This window comes from Primulina eburnea, chromosome 1 (assembly GCF_022965805.1).
Source record: "Primulina eburnea isolate SZY01 chromosome 1, ASM2296580v1, whole genome shotgun sequence".
NCBI lineage: Eukaryota > Viridiplantae > Streptophyta > Magnoliopsida > Lamiales > Gesneriaceae > Primulina > Primulina eburnea.
The window spans coordinates 57,759,443-57,778,307 of NC_133101.1; the positions used below are offsets into that span (position 1 = coordinate 57,759,443).

The window sequence follows — 18,865 nt, forward strand, 5'->3', positions numbered from 1 at the left end:
AGTTAAAGGGACAAAAGAACCACTCCTAATTTCTTAAATAAAATCTTGAACTGCAATTTTTTAGCGAAACCAATAATTGAAGAAGTAATTTTTTTTCTAAATGTTCTTCAAATAATTTTTTTTATTGAAATGTGGTAGCCATCCAATAAATATTCTCTTATAGTTTTTATTTATTTTTGTATGTAATTTCTCAATTAATATGTAGATTTTAACGAATTAAATATGTAAAATATGCACTTATTTTAGAGAATCAGATCAACTAAATAAGCATTTGACATGATAATTTATTTGTTAACTTTTAATATGTAAATAAGAAGATTTAACGATTACACATGACAAACAATCTTAACTATGACCTTTTTTGTGTTTATAAAAAATTATTAAACTTGGGTAATATAAATAAAATTGTCTTCTTATTAAATTATCCAATATTATGTATCAATGTTTGATTATGATATATTAACTTGTAATTTTCGGTTATTTTGATACAATTTTTGATGTGATATCTAATAAGTTAATATTTTTGATGTCACACATGTATTTTCCACAATATGTCATCAATTTGATTAAAATAACTAAAAATTAAAAATTAATATACCAAAACTCAAAATTAACAAAAAAAAAACTATTTTTATGAATTTTTTTTTGCCTTGTAAAATATTAAAGAGTGGATATTTAGATAATTGTACCCAATAATTATTATTAACACATATAATTTTATTTTTCCCTGAAAAAAATAAATAGCATACTCAGTGATCAACCTAATGTTTGTTTTCCAAGAAAAACACATTAAAAACTCTAAAACAGACTCGGAGAAAAACAACAGAAAGCAACGTAAATCATGGCGGAATCTTCCAGCACCACCACCCCCGCCGACGCAACACCGTGGGCATCGCTGTCGGGAAAATCGGAGGAAGAGAGAGAAGAACTTCTGGACAGAATTCTGACTCGCTTGGCACTATGCGATGACTCGAAGCTTCAAGACTTGCTTGCCAAGATTCTTCCTATCTCCATTGCAGCGCTATCCTCTGCCTCCACCGGTCTCCGAAATAAAGTAATAATTTTCTAATATTTACTCTCATATTCCTTAATTTGCTTCACGGATGCTTGTGAACTTAACATTTTTGTCGAGAAATGCAATATTGATTTAGGCCCGAGATAACCTTAAAAAAATGTTTCTTTGACTCTTATATACTTGGAAATTTCTTGCAGAAAGAATTTTGTTTGATGAATTTGTGAGAAGGTACGTGTGGAATTACTTTTTGAGAGGGACAATTGAATTGATGGTTGTGTGGATAATGACTAGGAATTGATGTTTGTGTGAAAATGATTATTGGGATATAATATAATCTAACGATTGAAAATGATAAATGAATTTAAAAGTAAAGATTATGCAGTGAGTTTTGTGAAGGATTCGGAACATATTTTCGAGAATGATAATGAAATGAGATGGTCATTTGGATGTGTTTTGCGAAATTTTTTAACTAGGAAACATGTTTCCAAAGTGTCTTGTAAAAATTGGTTTTTGAGATTGTTTTTATATGACATAATTTAATGTCCTAAGTATACTGGCTTAAAAAAAATATGTTAGTAATCCTACACCAAGGGCACATGTGAAGTGATGCTTAGAACCGGAGAGGTTCTAAGGAGGCTAGGTCGAGAAATAGTAGGGAGGGGAGAAAATTGTTTAAGCATAAAGTAAAACATTTTAGCAAGTAGAACATAAACGGTAGAGGCAAGGACAAGTGTCTATACTCTATACCATTTATATAGTTAAAAAACATATTTTAACTTGTCTCGATCGGATGAATATAGCAGATAACATGAATAGCAGAGTAAATGTAAAATATATAAAGTAAATGACACAAGAACTTATAAAAATTCGAATCAAATCATTTACTCATCTTTTCTTCCGACCAGAAAAAATCCATTAATAATTTTTTATCTACTATGCACATTACTGGATCTACAAGATTCAAGCACTAGTATTTAGAGGTTAAGAGCACTCTCTAGATACATTCAATCACTCACGAATTACGCCTACTGATCATCACACTTTGGTATTACGTCAAAGTTTTCTCAACTCACATAGATTGGCCATGCACATTGTTTAATGTTTATATGCAAAGAGATCACTCAATTAATTTATGATGCTTATTGCTCTTCAATTCAATTAACTCTTTAGCTCTTAAAAGATTCCTTAATCTTGGTCCTGAAGTTCAAGGCTTTGACATTGTAAGCTTATTTCCCTTTATTTTGTTCCGATGTCTTCTTGGTTGTAATGATCTTCTGATAATTGTTTTTAACCAATCTACTTTGAGTCTTTGATTCTTAATTCTCTTGACTTCACATTTTGATTTGCTCTTTAATGGTGTACATGTCTGCATCAAGAAACTAGTCATTAGAGTAGGATAAAGCCTTGTCTGCTTTTGATGCTTGTCAGTGTTGGTTCTGTCTCTTCTGACTATCGTATCAGTTGGTTGACGTCTCTATTGGTTAACTTGTTGTTCCACTTCTAGCAGAGAGAACTTTAGTTCAGCTTCCATTAAGGATAAATATATGTATTTCTGGTTGAATTAACTTCTACACTTCTGGTATGGATAATTTTTTTTCCACATGTATTTTATTTTTTTTATGGTCTTGGTAAAGGGAGGAAATGGAAAACTATGAGTCAGAGTTCATTTTTGAGAAAAGATAATGGTGGTCATGGCATATACGCATATTTGGAGGAGGCACGGCGCTGTTGCTTCTGGATTAAGATATTACTTATTAGAAAGAGATGTTGTCTATGTTGGAGATGGAGTGTAAGTTCTTAGAGGTTTGAAACCTGATTTTGAAAAATTTATGTGGAGTTTAGGAAACACCCTTTTGATTTTCATCATTTGTTATCGTTTGCTCTCAGATTTTACGAAACTTATAAAATCTGATAGGGTAGAGAAACATATTTTCAAATATGCTTCGAAAACTGTTTTGCTTGACATATCCAATTGGACTCTAGTTTCTCTCTCTGAACTCCCTCCCGGACTCCCCTCAACCACGTTGTCCCAATTCTTGGATCAGCCTTTATAAAGCATAGATTTTTCTTCTATACCTCTCATCGCCATTCATTTGAACTTTGTAATGAGAAAATGGTTTCAGACAATAAACCAAACATTGCATTTGTTTTATTGTTCTTTCTTTGAGTAGCACAATCTTAGACTGACTATGGATGTCTTTTGATTTTATTTGAAGGTATTTTATGTTAACACCGGAAAACTGATGGCGTGGAATCTTTAGAGTAATTGGAATAGTTTCCATCTGAACTGATTTCTCATGAATTCGTATTTCATGTCTTGATTGTTTCCCTATCGTTCAAGATTTAAACTAACAAAATTGTACACTTCGATGATCTCCTTTTTTTCCGTCATTTTCTATTTTAGGGTTTTTTAATTCTTATGGAGGATTTTGCAAGATTGGGTTTGTGTATTTTTCTGTTTAAAGGGAGATATTTTTAAGTGTGGTTCATGATTCTCGTGCCAAACTATCACAATAGTACATAATCAGGGGCTATGTGGAGTCTTATAAGAGTCATAAAGGAAACTGCCGAACTGGTTGCTTTCCGTTTTTGGAAGAGAAATTACGTAGTTTTCTGATAATGTCTTGATCAAGTTATGAAAATCTAGAACACGCGTCAACTTTCCATTCTTGTAATTATTGAACTTTTGGGGCCTCAACAGTGATGGAGGGTTCATGCTATTATACAACTGCTTGCATGCAATATTCGTCATTGAATATTTGTGTACACGATGGAGGAACTTTGCACAATCATGGATCTTAATATTTCTTGCCTCAAATTCTCATATCCTCGTTTTATTAACCAAACTTCAGCTTTGGGTTAAAGAGAAAATTTTAGAGAGGCAGGAAACTTTACTTCGTACATGGTGTTCGTACCAAATTTTGTGGTTTCCTATTATTGGGAATAACTATTTTCTTCTACAATGCTTGTGGATAAACTGTTTGTCTCCTGTTCTTTAGGTTATTGAAATCCTGAGTCACGTGAACAAGAGAGTAAAACACCAGCTTGAGATTGGTCTACCAGTTTCTGATTTATGGAAATTGTATGTGGAATCTACCAGCGCTCCTATGGTTAGAAATTTTTGTATTGTGTACCTTGAGATGGCAATTGATCGTGCTAAAAAAGAGGCATGTGTTTTTTCTTTGGTAGTTGACATTTTTTCAAAGAAGAAGATGTTTTCTTAACTTGGTTTTGGGATGACACGGCAGGAAACACAAATGATAGCTCCTGTTTTTTTAACGAACATTTCAAAGCTGCCTCCCCAACATCAAGACATTTTATTTAGAGTTACAGCAAAGGTATTTTATTGTTTTATCCGTTCTGCAACTAGATCTCCTTTCATTGTGCCATTGGATCATATGATTTTTGTATTGTTCAAACGTGCTTCCACGAAAATACTAAGCACCAATTTATTGACCATCAATCTTCATGGATTGTCATTATGTTACTTACAAAATAGTGGGGTTATTGAACCATCCATGTAACTGTGTGTATCCTTGAGCACTAAATTCTTCCAAGAAGACGAACATGGAAAATATGAGTTGAGACCTACCATATGTTAAATGTGAAAGAATCTAATGGCCTCTTGCATATGATCTTATGCTCTTTCAAGGAGGATTACCTGGACTCTCATGTATGATGTAACCAATAATTTGGTAAATCTTGTTACAAATTTTATTTCTAGTTGCTTAAACTCTCTAAATGTGAAGGATTCACTTTTGGAGAAGACCCTGTAGAAGTCTTAGAGAGAGAAAAATTTGAATATGCTCCCTTCCTTTCCCATCGTCCAAACAACCGGTATCTTCTTCCACCCAACCAAAATTCCAACCACTGATTTTTTGTCGGTCTTGATTTTCTCCAGTCACCGGCGACGGCCGTTGGCCGTCGGCAACATTTTTCTTTTTTAAAAAAAAATTCTTAGACCCTACTACTATAACGCAAACATTCCTTCGACATGCTAACACGGTGACCTTCCCCGTTCTCCTCTGGCCTTCTTTGACCATTTCCGTCCAGTTTTACCGGCGATCTATTTCTGTTTTATTTTCCTACTGCCTTTTTGTTCCTCACTGATATTTTCCTCTCTCAACATCTACTATCCACAGCATCGTCGTTTACCCAACCAAATTTTCAACCAAACATTATCTTTCCAACTTTCATCTTCACCAGATATGTCAACAAGGGAGTTTAGTAAGTTTCAGAATGTTTCGGCAGTCGAGGAGGTTAGGATCGAGCAAAAACTATTTCTGATCTCAGTGGGCCAAAGGGGTGATTCCATTTGTGTAACAGAAAGAACTCGGAACGCAAGTTATAGATTGGAAGTGGATCGTCAAACCGCATACTGGCTGAGGAAGATTATGTGGGGCTACATCACCAATCCCAAATCTTATACAAATTTTAACAGAATGCGAACTGGGGAAGCGGTTGTTTCAGTGCAAAAGTTTGTCAATCGTCGAGGAAGCTACATTGTAGTGTCGAAACTTACGAGACCCAATAAGAGGCAGCGCATTATAATCCCAGGTGGAAGATATGAAGAAGGCTGGAAATGCTTGGTACATTTTGTAGACAAGATTCTGCATAGAGGAATATTAAAAAGGGATTTTTCTTTGGAAAGGAAACAGCGTCATAACCAATCAGTGTTTAATGGTAAGGTTGTCACAAAAGCCACAAGGAACGGGGACATTGATGCCCATCCAGTTTTCGACAATGTCTGAGCAAAGAGTGGAATAATGCATTGATTGTCACGAAGGAATGTGTTAACATTTCGTGGGAAATGGTTAAAATAGCCCTTGGTAAAGCGGTCAAGAAGAAGATTGAACTTTTCCCGTTCAAGGCAAATATAGCGATGTGGTGGCCACATACTGAAGAGGAGTACGATTACTATCTGAAAATTAATCGATGCTTTTTTGAAAAGAGGATTAGTTTAATCTTTGAGCGTTGGACAAGGGACATCAATATGGGAGAGGAAGTCTTTGAATGCTGCAACAGCTGGATCCGAATTGTGGGATTACCATGGGATTTGTGGACAACATATGTGCTTCAAAAAGTAGGGGATAAATGTGGAGGGTTGGTGGATATCAGCCAAGACACAATTTTTCTCAAGGATTTGTCAGCTGCTAAAATTAAAGTTGTGGGTTTAGAAGGGGGATTCATTAACAGTTCATTGCAAATACAGACACCAAGTGGTCCTATGAGTGTTCGCATTTATGTAGACTCGGTTAATAGATCAGCATATCATGTCTACGAAAAAAGATCCTATGCACAGGTAGTAGTTGATGGTGCTAGAACGATGGCAGGTTGGGGTAGGGTGAAAAGACCAATTGATGAACAAACTGGAATTTCTACAACAGCAGATAAAGCGAAGGAGTCAGTGACTACAACACCACAACAACAGAACAAAATTGTGGGGGAAGGAGCTAAACAAATAACCTCCGACAAAGAGTTAGTAGGGGGAACAAGTACCTCAACAAATCAAGGACTGGAAGTACAGCAAAACTCGGATTATTCAGGGGATGGAAGTGTTCGTCGGGAATCAGCATCTACTTTCGTGCAACATAAATAGGAAAGAGAACAAGGATTCTAAAGTGCAGGGGTCAAATCAGTTGCAAAGGGGCAAACAGATTCAGATTCTCCAGAGGGTCAGCCCGAAAGGTGTCGAGGATTTCAACAAGGGGAAAGTACAATCGATGAACAAACCGGAGTTCATTCATCCACAAAGCAAAGTTTCTACCGAGGAAATAAGCGCACAACAACAGAAATTTGAGGTTGTTTATTCAAGGAGAAGATCGAGGACAAATGATGAATTGTCAAATATCCAAGACAAGGATGTGACAAAGATTACTTCACATTGGCTGGACGGAAGATCAGTTGATAGAGAACAGGATGATACAGGGGAGGACAGGGAATTTAACGAGAACAATGCTATTGAGTCTCATGAAGATAGTGATTACAGCGATGTGGATACTCATATTTCTGCAAGCTCGGAAGAGACGACACACACAAGCTTGGGACTGGAGGACTTAGGCACTCTCTTTGCCTCACCTTCGGATGAGGTACTCAGGAAAAATCTCCTTACACATAATCACTATCCCATTCCTTCTTTATCTATTCCTTCTTTTTTCGATCACCAAAAGTCTGGGGAGGGAAGGGTTTGTCATAGTGAGGGTGATACAGTGTTTGGTGATAAGCTGGGCAATTCTGGGATCAAAATTCACGAACAAAAGTTGGATTGTGGAGGGAAGAGGATATCATCTGTTTATGATAGTGGTAACGGATGTATGCAGATGCTGGGAGTACATAGGGTAGAATTGGGAGAGGTTTTGGAAAAGAAAGAACACGGTGTAAGGGGAGACAAGGTGTTCTTATGAAGATCATTTCTTGGAATATAAGAGGTGGAGGAACATCATCGAGGAGGTGTTTCATTCATGAAATGCTAAGGAAGGAGAAACCAGATTTAGTGCTGCTACAAGAAACAAAAAAGGAAGTGGTCGACAGAAGATTTATAGCTTCCGTGTGGAAATCAAGGTTCGTTGAATGGGTTTTCTTACCATCTTTGGGTAGATCAGGGGGCATATTGGTCATGTGGGATCCAAGAGTGGTATTCGTCAAGGAAAACATGATTGGGGAATTTACAGTTTCCGTTCGTATTGAAAGTGTCAACGACCAAGATTGATGGTGGTTTACTGCAGTTTACGGGCCATGCACGCCTCGATTGAGAAATAAGTTTTGGGATGAATTGGCTGGTTTGAGAGTCTTGTGTGGGGATAGGTGGTGTTTGGGGGGGGATTTTAATGTTGTCAGAAACGTGTTTGAGAAAATAAACAGTCAATCAAACACAACAAGTATGGCGTGTTTTGATATGTTGATACAGGAATTGGAATTGATCGATCCACCATTACTTAACGCAAAATTTACATGGTCTAATTTAAGAACAACACCAATCTGTAGCAGATTAGACAGATTTCTGTTTCTGGGAGGATGGGTGGAGTTATTTCCTTATCACAGGCAATCGGTGTTGCCTCGCATCACATCATATCACTTCCCAATCGTGTTGGACACACAGAAATGCAAATGGGGGCCTTGTCCTTTCAGATTTGAAAACATTTGGCTGCAAGATAAAAACTTTAAGAATAAGTTTTCAAGTTGGTGGAATAGACCACAACCTCAAGGGTGGGAGAGTTATAAATTTATGAAAAAATTGAGGTTTATTAAGAATGACATCAAATTATGGAATGAGGAAGAGTTTGGGAAGGTTGAGATGAGGGAGGCAGAATTAAAAAACCGAATTGTAAGACTGGATGAAAAGGAAAGTGAAGGACGGGTAAATGCTGAAGACGCGGCTGAAAAAAAAGAAATTAAATGGGAATTGGAAGAGTTGTTGTGTAGACGAAAAAGATTGTTATTTCAAAAAGCGAAAACAACATGGTTCAAAGAAGGAGATCATAATACAAAATTTTTCAACTCGTTACTTAATCACAGAAAAAGCAAGGCAATGATTACCAAACTGGAAATGGATGATGGTACGGTAGTAGAGGATGAGGAACATATTGTTAAAGCAATTGTTGATTATTTTCAGAAATTGTACAGTAAGCGAGATGGGAGGAGGTTTGGGATTGAAGGACTGGATTGGAGACCTATTGATGATGACATGAGGTTTGAGCTTGAGAAACCTTTCTTGGAAGAAGAAGTTAAGAAGACGGTATTCGAGTGTGACAGATTCAAAGCGCCAAGGCCCGATGGTTACACCATGGCACTATATCAGGATTGCTGGGACATTGTAAAAGGTGATGTGATGAATGTTTTGCTGGAATTTTATGAAGGGGGAGTCATCAATGGATTGACTAATGAGTCGTATATTTGTTTGATTCCAAAGAAAAATGACTCATTAAAGGTAAAAGATTTTAGACCCATTAGTCTAATAACGAGTTTATATAAAATCATTGCAAAAGTGTTGGCTACAAGAATGAAAAAGATTTTGTCTCATACACTATCGGAATCTCAAAATGCTTTTATTGAGGGGAGACAAATTTTGGATTGTTGTTTGATTGCGAATGAGTTGGTGGAGGAAAGACAAAAATCGAAGAAAAAAGGTTGGGTATTGAAAATTGATTTTGAGAAAGCATATGACAATGTTGAGTGGGATTTTTTGGATTTTGTATTACGAAAGAAAGGGTTTGGGGATAGGTGGAGAGGTTGGATGAGAGGTTGTGTATCTAATGTATCGTTTTCAATCATGATCAATGGGAGACCAAGGGGGAAATTTAAGGGACATAAGGGATTAGACAGGGAGATCCTTTATCACCTTTTCTTTTCAATATAGTAGTGGATGTGTTGGGAGGTTTGATCGATAAAGCAAAAGAGGCTAGTTTAATCAGTGGTCTTGAGGTGGGACGAGAAAAGGTGGAAGTCTCACATATACAGTTTGCGGATGATACCTTATTTTTTGTCAAAACTGAGGAACACATTCATTTTTCTGGTGCAAGTGGTCAAACTATTTTGTGATATGTCAGGTTTAAGGATTAATTGGGATAAGAGTGCTTTAGTGGGTTTAAATCAAGATGAGGCACTTGAGGTCGACATAGCACATAAGATCGGTTGTACAAGGGAACAATGGCCGATAAAATACTTGGGCGTTCCTTTGGGGGGCAATCCACTTAAATCATCTTTTTGGGAACCTATTACAGTTAAAATAAAGAGGAAGTTGGCAACTTGGAAAAAGGCTTTCTTGTCCAAGGGAGGGAGACTAACATTGATCGCTGCAGTTCTAACTGCTTTGCCAATATATTTCCTGTCTCTTTTCAAAGTGCCGAAAGGAGTGGCGGCGGGGTGGGAAAAAACAATGCGGGATTTTTTCTGGGATGGCAATGAAGGCGAAAGACACTGTCATATGGTTGGATGGAAAAAGGTTTGTAGACCGAAAGAGCGAGGTGGGCTAGGTGTAGGGAATATCTGCTTGAGAAACATAGCTTTAATGGGAAAATGGTGGTGGAGGTTTAGTGTAGAAAAGGACACGTTGTGGAGAAGAATAATTAGGAGTAAGTATGGATTGCAAGAAAACGGTTGGGATGCGGGGTTGGCGAAAAATGTCACGTTTAAAAGTCCGTGGAAATTCATCTCTAGAACTTACCCGGCTTATCACCAACAGTTGCGTTTAGAGGTTCGAGGTGGGAATAAAATCAGATTTTGGGAGGACATTTGGTGGGGGGAGTCATCTTTTCGGGACTTGTTTCCCTCATTATATATCATTTCACAGCGTCATAATTTGCCAATATCCTATTGTGTCTCTTTTCAAAATTCATCAGTTGCTCTATCATGGAATTTGCATTTCCGTAGATCACTTCGAGATGAAGAGATCAATCAATTGTCTGTGTTTCTAGGTATCTTAGAGAGGGTAAGAATAAAGGAAGGGGTTGATGATTTCCGGGTATGGGAGGGGGATCCGTTGGGGAAGTTTTCTGAGGGGGATCCGTCGGGGAAGTTTTCTGTCAAATCCATGTTCCATTCTTTCTTCGATATCAATAACTCTTCATTGAATTTCAGTTTTTTCCCTATTATTTGGAAGACACCTATCCCTACAAAAATCCAAATCTTCTCTTGGACAGCTACTCTTGGAAAACTACCAACATCCGAGGTGATTCAAAAAAGATGGCCTAACTGTGCTCTTTCTCCAAACTGGTGTGTGTTGTGTCGTAAGGACACGGAAACACAAGATCATTTGCTTGTTCACTGCAATTTCAGCAATGCTTTGTGGGTTAGGGCTGTGGAAGAATTGAGACTAGTTTGGGTTATCCCCAAAACAACAAAGGATTTGTTCGCTACGGACCTTGGACAGTTTCTCGGCAAAAAAAGAAAGATATTCTGGCGAGTTGTGATATACGGAATATGTTGGGCTATATGGCTAGAGAGAAACAGAAGAATCTTTCAAGATACTCAAGGATCAGAAAAAGATTGTTGGGAAATTATCAAGATCAATATAGCAAACTGGATTCGATCAGACAAAGAGTTCCAGGGATTATCGATTTCTGATTTAATTAGAGATTGGTCTTACATTTACTACTAGAAGTTTTAGTTTTATTCCCTACAGTGGACTTCTAGTCCACTTCCTGTAATAGACTTTAACATATATTATCAATAATAATTTGTTTCTTATCAAAAAAAAAAACTCTCTAAATGTAGTCTTTTAATACAGAGAAATGAAAATCAATGTGGGCAACATAATGAGAAATATATGAACGATTATGCCTGAATTACGAGTTATCTAGAATGTGGGGGGTGGAGGTGATATTAAAAATGCATTCTTTTAATCGTTCCAACAGTAGTGCTTTTGGACTTTTAGACTTCTGGAGATTCAGGGTTTGGATAATCTAGTCTTTCAATCAAATGAATTTTTTACTTCATATTGCTCCGGAGACTGAAGAGTCCCTTTTTAATCTTAAAAAACCATTTATCTTTATTTTCTCTTTTGCATTGAATCCTGACTCAGGATCATGGATTATTTTGATAGGGCTGTTTGTTCTCTTTTACTTTTTTTGTTCTCTGTGCTATGTATCTTTGTATTTCTCCTTATTTCTTCTTTTAGGTTGCTGATCATGTGTCAAAATTAAAAAAAATATATATAAACTAAGAAGGGTGTATTCATTGATGAGATTTTCTCACTTTTTTAAATAATAGATTTTTGTGGAGTTGATATACTTTTGTAGAATCTCACAAATTTCTAAAGATTTTCACATAATCTTGTAGATTTACTTTGTAGGACTTTTATTGACATTTATAAATTTTTTCATAGAACCTTATGGATTTTGTAATTTATGATTGTGATTTTTTATTTAAATTTTTTGAACTAATAATTGAACGTGAATAAATTTATTTATTCAAAATATTTTTGTCTACCAATATAAATTTTTTTAATTATTGATTTAATTTACGAAAGAAGATAAATAAGTTAATTCCAAATTTGTTGTAAATAAACTTCAATTATTCAAGTCAATTAACTTGTTTATTTAATTAATTAATATTTTGAAAAATACATAACAATAATTTTCAATATTAGTAAATAATCAAACTTAAAATAATGTCATTCATTTTATGTAATTTTTTTATATGAATTTTGTTTTATCAATTTTGTTTTTGATAATATGTCTAACAAAAAAATAAACAAGATAATTATTAGTACCTGCAAATAGAGAATAAATTTTTATTAATATATCAATCAGACACAAACATTATATATTTATATATTCAAGTGAATAAATTTTTTTATTCACTATCATATGTATGAATTGTGAGTAAATTGAGACGCAGATAAGTTAAAATCATAGAAAATAACTAAACATAAAACGTTATGTAACAATTAATTAAAAAACTAAATTTCATTTATTAAAAATAATAATTATTTTCAATTTATACTCCAATAAAATATTATATTTGTTTTGTTATATAATGTAAATTTTTTTATGAAATTTTTTAGTAAACATAATTTTAAATTTCGTGATGTTTTGTGACTAGAACTCGAAAAATAAATGAACGATGTTAAAAATTTTGATTTTAAACTATTGTTAGCAATAAAAAAATATGTTTTTAAAAAGTCCAAAGAATAGGAAAAACGTGTGGAGGAGAAAAGAATGAATTAGTTAGTGTTTGTATTGATATCATTTTTAATAGAAATGAAAGTAAGTACGTGAGCTTGAGATATTTCCGAATTAAATGTACATCCAAATATTTAGGTTGAATCAAAAACATTTTTTGACATTTTCTAGTTGTACTTTAAACTTTAATTCTTGTACTTAATAGAATTCCATGGAATCATTAAAAGTCCATTGACACTGTGAATATCTCTAAACTTTTGTAGAATTTTTAAAAGTCAAGTTTGAATATCACATTACTTTATAAAATTCTACAAAAAATTATATTGAATATAATTAAACTTTTATAGAGTATATAAACATTTAGATTGAATACATCTAGATTTTTAAAGTTTATAAAGTAATTAAAAATCTAGAACCAATACACCCCTTAAGGTAAAGTGCTAGCATCATTCATGGAGTTGACATGACTTTTTATTTGGTAATATATTTAATATTTTGTTGTCCTAATTAGTTCTTCATTTAGTATGGTTATGATTTCTAGGCCTAACACATGGTTAGAAAAGTGAACACTTGTCCTCTAGGCTCCTTGTCCAAAAAATATTTTGGACCGATGTAATATGTATTTTAAAATATGTTTCCAAATCAAGATGGTGGACTCCTTTTTAGATCTTGTGCTCAGGAAATGTACATATGACAATATCGATTTCTCGAATGCCACTTCTGTTGTTTACCATGTCGTCAGTTGACTAATACAATTTCCTTGATTATAGGTGATTGGTGATTGCCATTCTTCCCAAATCAGCGATGAAGTTGTGGCGAAATATAGGATTCTAGTAGGTTCAAAGGACTGTGATCTATTTCTCGACTTTTGTCTACAAACAATTTTGTATCAGCCATCCTCTCAAAGGTTGAATTTTAACTAGATTTATTTGTCTCTATTCATGTCTAGTAAATTCATTTGATCTATAATTCATCATAAAAGTAAAAATAAGGCTGTCTTTGCAGTGGAGGATCCCCCGCTGGACTTTCAATTATCCAATTTGAACGTGTTACTGGAAAACAGCCACTGAAAAGTGATTTGCTTCGGAATAGAAAGGTACGAGTTTTAGACTTGTTTTAGATTAACATTAAAACTGTTGGCTAGCATTTATGCTTGGGATGTTCGCATGTGATAATCTCTTTTCTTTTTGCTGAACATTTCTCTGATTTCTCCTTACCTCCCAAACAATGTATTCTGTTTCCATTCACTAGTTAGGGATGTTAAATATCATTGAAGCTTTGGAGCTGCTTCCTGAAGTTGTTTACCCCATCTATACTGCAGCAAGTTCGGACAGGTACCAATTTATTTGCCCGGTGATTGTATCCTGTAGTTTGTGCCTTATGGCTTGTGCTTTACCCAAACATGTAACATGCATTTTAATCTTGACAAACAATAAAGCAAGAAACGCATTTCAAAATTTAATCGGTTCGCTTTAGTTAACCTTTCAAATGTCTTGGCGTCCAGTTTCTTTATTACTTAGCATCAGCCAGTATTTTTGTAATTCTAATATTACCCCATGTGCCACCTCTTGAATCGTGTTTTGTTATGCTAAACTCAACCAGTAAATTTTTTTTAGATCAACTCAACCTAACATTTTGAAGATGCGAATACAGTATCATGCATGCTGGTCAATGTGAATCCAACAATTTGAAACAGGCTAAGTTAACAACATCAAATGTTTTGTTATCGGTTAGGTGGCTAGTGGTACATGTATATTGAATTAAACCCACGTTTCATATGGTCTATGCTCTTGGTTTTGATCTGTCTAGTCAGGAATCTGTTCTGAAAAAGGGTGAGGAGCTCCTGAAAAAGTATGCTTCTGGTGTGAATTTAGATGACCTGGACCTCATCAGCAGACTATATCTATTGTTCAATGGTATCAGACTAATTTGTCTCAGCTCTGATTAAGCTTATGTGATTTAAATGTGGTTTCATGTGCTGAATCAATGCTTAATGAATGTTAAGTTTTTTATTAGTATATGAATAATTTGAGACCGATATTTTGGACCTCTGGAAAAAAGTGGAAGTGGTATCTTTTGATGGACTCGGTTATTTTGAAGTGGGAATTTTTGACAGTCCTTTCATCTTCCCATGACCAAGAACTATAACTTAAATTTGAGTGTTTCTGTCACATCGTGTAGGAACCACTGTCTCTGGAAACATAGCTCCAGAATTTAAAGTCAGCCCTGGAAATTTATCTTTGAGAATAAGGCTCATGTCTGCTTTCTGCCGGTCAATTACAGCAGCAAACAGTTTCCCATCAACTTTGCAATGTATTTTCGGTTGTATTTTTGGTAAGCTGAAATCTCTGTGGGCATTAGTTTTCCTCTAAATGTTCTTGATGTATTTCATCTTTATCTTTTATCTTGATGGATATTCAAGCAACAGTGATGATATCGTACTTAAATTAAACAGTGAGAACCCTCGCATACCTTTTGTGCTTGGTTTCACATCCAACCTTGATGGATCACTTGGTTTTTTGTAGGTTTACGGCATCTTGTTTCTAGCATGTGATATGAAGCTTCGATTATTAAATGTCACCTTTGAGTCGAGTAGATAATTTGAGTCTAATGAGTGGAATTAAATTATTAACCAGCATTTCTAGGTTACCATTGGTAGTAAACCATTTCACAGCTATCAGTGCTGGAAGATGCTATGTATACCCAGTGATTGTATCTCATTTTCCTGGTATGAGGTTTGAGTTAATTATTTGTGGTTGATAAAAATGACAACAGTACACTCCAATTATCAGAACAAAATTGTCATGACGTGTTTTAAATATGGCTTCAAATCTATTCAAATATAACCGAGTAGAGATTGGTCTTTTGGCTCCTTGAACTAATAGTCTATTGCAACCACCCTTATTCTTCTTGCTTAATTTTAGGAATGGATACTACCTCCAGGTTGAGACAGTTGGGTATGGAGTTTACAGTTTGGGTCTTCAAACATGTAAGCTTTTGGTAGCTTCTTTCATATTTCATATACAGGTTCATGCATTAACACCTTCTAGGGGATGTTAGAAAGCTATAAAATACATCTAAAGTGTTTTTCTTTTTCTTTTCCTTCTAATAAATGGATTGATGACCTATCAGATATACTGGCATATGCATGTGTAATTGTTTATATTTTTGTAGAATCATGTGAGTATTGTTCTGTGTTTCTTTCCATATTTTTCTTCATGTTAGAAAAATGAATCAAGAGTTGTTATTTACAAAAAAAAAATCGCCATTTTTTTATATGTATTATTAGTAAATTTTTGTAAATTAGTGCTGTTCAAATTTGTTTACTATGGCAATGTTTTGGCATCTCTGTTGATGTATAACTGCGTTGCATTTTAAGCATCTCCATGCAAACACTTACCTAATTTTTCTTTTAATGGAAGAAATTATTGTGGACCATTTTGTAGAATATTGGATTATCTTCATCTATCTAGATTAAGATCTAGTTTAATAAGTTGTTGTTCTTTATCTTTTATATTTGATTCTTTTAGGATTAGATTTTTCAGTATCTGTTATCCCTTTGTTTTAGGTTTTTTAGTTAGCTTAGGAGTCTTTAAATTCTTTGTATCCTACCTTCATTTTTAAGGAGAATATACGAGTGGAGCATTTTCCCTTCTCTATTCTCTCAAACTTCATGGTATCAGAGCCAACGAGAAGGAACTAAATTCATCATGGCTTCACCATTCGTTCCTTCCTCTTCCACGGCCACACAGATAACATCAACAGTGGCCGAAACCTCTTCCCTTCCCATAACAAACCACAAATTACACGGAGAAAACTTCCTGCAATGGTCGCAGTCCGTCCTTATGTTCATTCGAGGGAAAGGGAAAGATGAATATATCTCTAACGCAGCGATATGCCCCGCTGCCTCCGATCCAAAATTCAAGATGTGGAATTCAGAGAATAATATGATTATGTCGTGGCTAATCAACTCGATGACGACAGAAATCGGTTCCAACTTTCTCTTATACCGAACTGCAAGAGAGATATGGGATGCGGCCCACGACACATATTCTTCCAAAGACAACACATCTGAACTATTCGGTATTGAAAGCACTCTTCATGACCTCCGACAGGGAGACTCCTCTGTCACGACGTACTTCACTGCCCTTACTCGACATTGGCAGCAACTCGACCTCTTTGAAGTCTACGAGTGGAAATGCCCAGACGATGAAAAATGTTATCGGGCAATTGTTGAACAAAAACGAGTCTTCAAATTCTTGCTGGGCCTTCATAGCCCACTGGATGACGTGCGTGGTCGTATATTGGGGACCAAACCTCTACCTTCTCTCCGTGCAGCCTTCTCTGAAGTACGCCATGAAGAAAGTCGCAGAAAAGTCATGCTAGGCTCTCAACAACCTATTCCTACCACAGATGCCTCAGCACTTGCTGCGCACGGGCCCTCATTTCCGCATAATGATCTCTCAGCTGCTGCCCAGTCTTCCCAACTCTTTAACAACAGCGGGAAATTCAGACAGGGACGCCCATGGTGTGAAAAATGCCGAAAACCCAACCACACAGTGGATACTTGTTGGAAAATCCATGGAAAACCTGCTGATTGGAAACCGGCTAGAGAAAGACGAGCAAATACGGCTGTAAGCGAGAATCAGCCCCATGAACCCCAACCTTTCACAAAAGAGCAACTCGACATTCTCCAGCAAATGCTCGGCCAACCTAATTCAGCACAAACCTCATCTCTTGTTAGCACTGGTAATGTGGTCCATCGAGGTACATCTTCAATTGCTTTACTTACACAACATTAATTATCAGATTGTTGGATTGTTGATTCTGGAGCTTCGGACCATATGGTGGGAAATTTGAAATCCTTTACACAGTTTAGTTCTTGTAAGGATTCTCATTCAGTACGCATTGCAAATGGCTTGTGCTCCCAAGTGACTGGTTATGGTTCAGTTCAGCTCACTCCAGATATTTTCTTGAAATCTGTGTTATTTGTACCTGATCTAAAATGCAATCTCTTATCCGTGAGTAAGCTCAACCAAGACCTCAAATGCACAACTAAGTTCCTCGCTGATTCTTGTGTTTTTCAGGATTTGGCATCGGGGAAGATGATTGGCAGTGCTGACCTTTGTGGTGGATTGTATCTCCTAAAGATGGATGTTTCCAAGAGTAACTCGAATAAAAACACCACCACTCCGCCACCACCTATTCCTTCATGTTCTGTTTCTACTTTAAATAAAGATAGTGAGATCTTGTTATGGCACTATCGTCTAGGACACCCGAACATTTTGTACCTGGGCAAATTGTTTCCATCCTTGTTCAATAATAATAAGAATTCTAATTCTTTCCAATGTGATATTTGTCAATTGTCCAAGCATACACGGTCCACCTTCACACCACAAAGTTATAAGCCATCAAAACCGTTTTCACTCATTCATAGTGACATTTGGGGACCCTCCAGGGTGACAAACATTAGGGGTACACGCTGGTTCTTATTGTTTGTCGATGATCACACACGTTTGTCATGGGTTTTTCTAATGAAAGACAAATCTGAAACCTCCAGCCTATTCAAACAATTCCACACCATGATTCAAACTCAATTCTCTACCAATATTCAGATTTTACGTTCAGATAGAGCTCGTGATTATTTCAACACAGTTTTGGGCGAATACCTGCTCTCTCATGGCATTATTCACCAAAGCTCATGTGTTGACACCCCTCAACAGAATGGTGTGTCCGAAAGGAAAAACCGTCATCTCTTAGAAGTTACACGTTCCTTGTTGTTCACAAAAAATGTTCCTAAATGCTATTGGGGGGATGCCATTCTCACAGCAGCCTATCTCATCAATCGAATGCCCTCAAGGGTTCTAAAATTCCGCACGCCTATCCAATCATTCCTTCAATATTTCCCCAACTCACACCTAGTTCATGATATTCCTCTCAAAGTGTTCGGATGCTCTGCATTTGTTCACATTCATTCTCACAGCCGCAGCAAACTCGATCCTCGTGCTGTCAAATGCATCTTCCTTGGGTATTCCCCAAACCAAAAGGGTTACAAATGTTACTGTCCTACCACAAAAAGGTTGTATACATCCATGGATGTCACATTCTTCGAAAATGACCCTTTCTATCCTAATTCTCCACTTCCGGGTGCGATGTCAAATATAGAAGTGCAGAACTGTGATAATTGGGATCCTATCACAGAATATCTTGAACCAAACACAATTCATAC

The 18,865-nt window shown here is 35.9% G+C and overlaps 1 protein-coding gene across 1 annotated transcript in view; it reads left to right on the forward strand.

Annotated features, from left to right (window-relative positions):
• The first annotated feature begins 770 nt into the window (after positions 1-770).
• LOC140833757 (uncharacterized) overlaps positions 771-18,865 on the forward strand; it is a 39,015-nt gene continuing 20,920 nt past the window's right edge. Inside the window, exons 1-9 of the mRNA XM_073198136.1 lie at positions 771-1,054; positions 4,015-4,182; positions 4,264-4,353; positions 13,407-13,543; positions 13,642-13,732; positions 13,888-13,970; positions 14,446-14,552; positions 14,818-14,970; positions 15,561-15,625. Coding sequence (XP_073054237.1) covers positions 842-1,054; positions 4,015-4,182; positions 4,264-4,353; positions 13,407-13,543; positions 13,642-13,732; positions 13,888-13,970; positions 14,446-14,552; positions 14,818-14,970; positions 15,561-15,625 — 1,107 coding nt within the window. The 5' untranslated portion in view covers positions 771-841. The remainder of the gene's footprint in view (positions 1,055-4,014; positions 4,183-4,263; positions 4,354-13,406; positions 13,544-13,641; positions 13,733-13,887; positions 13,971-14,445; positions 14,553-14,817; positions 14,971-15,560; positions 15,626-18,865) is intronic.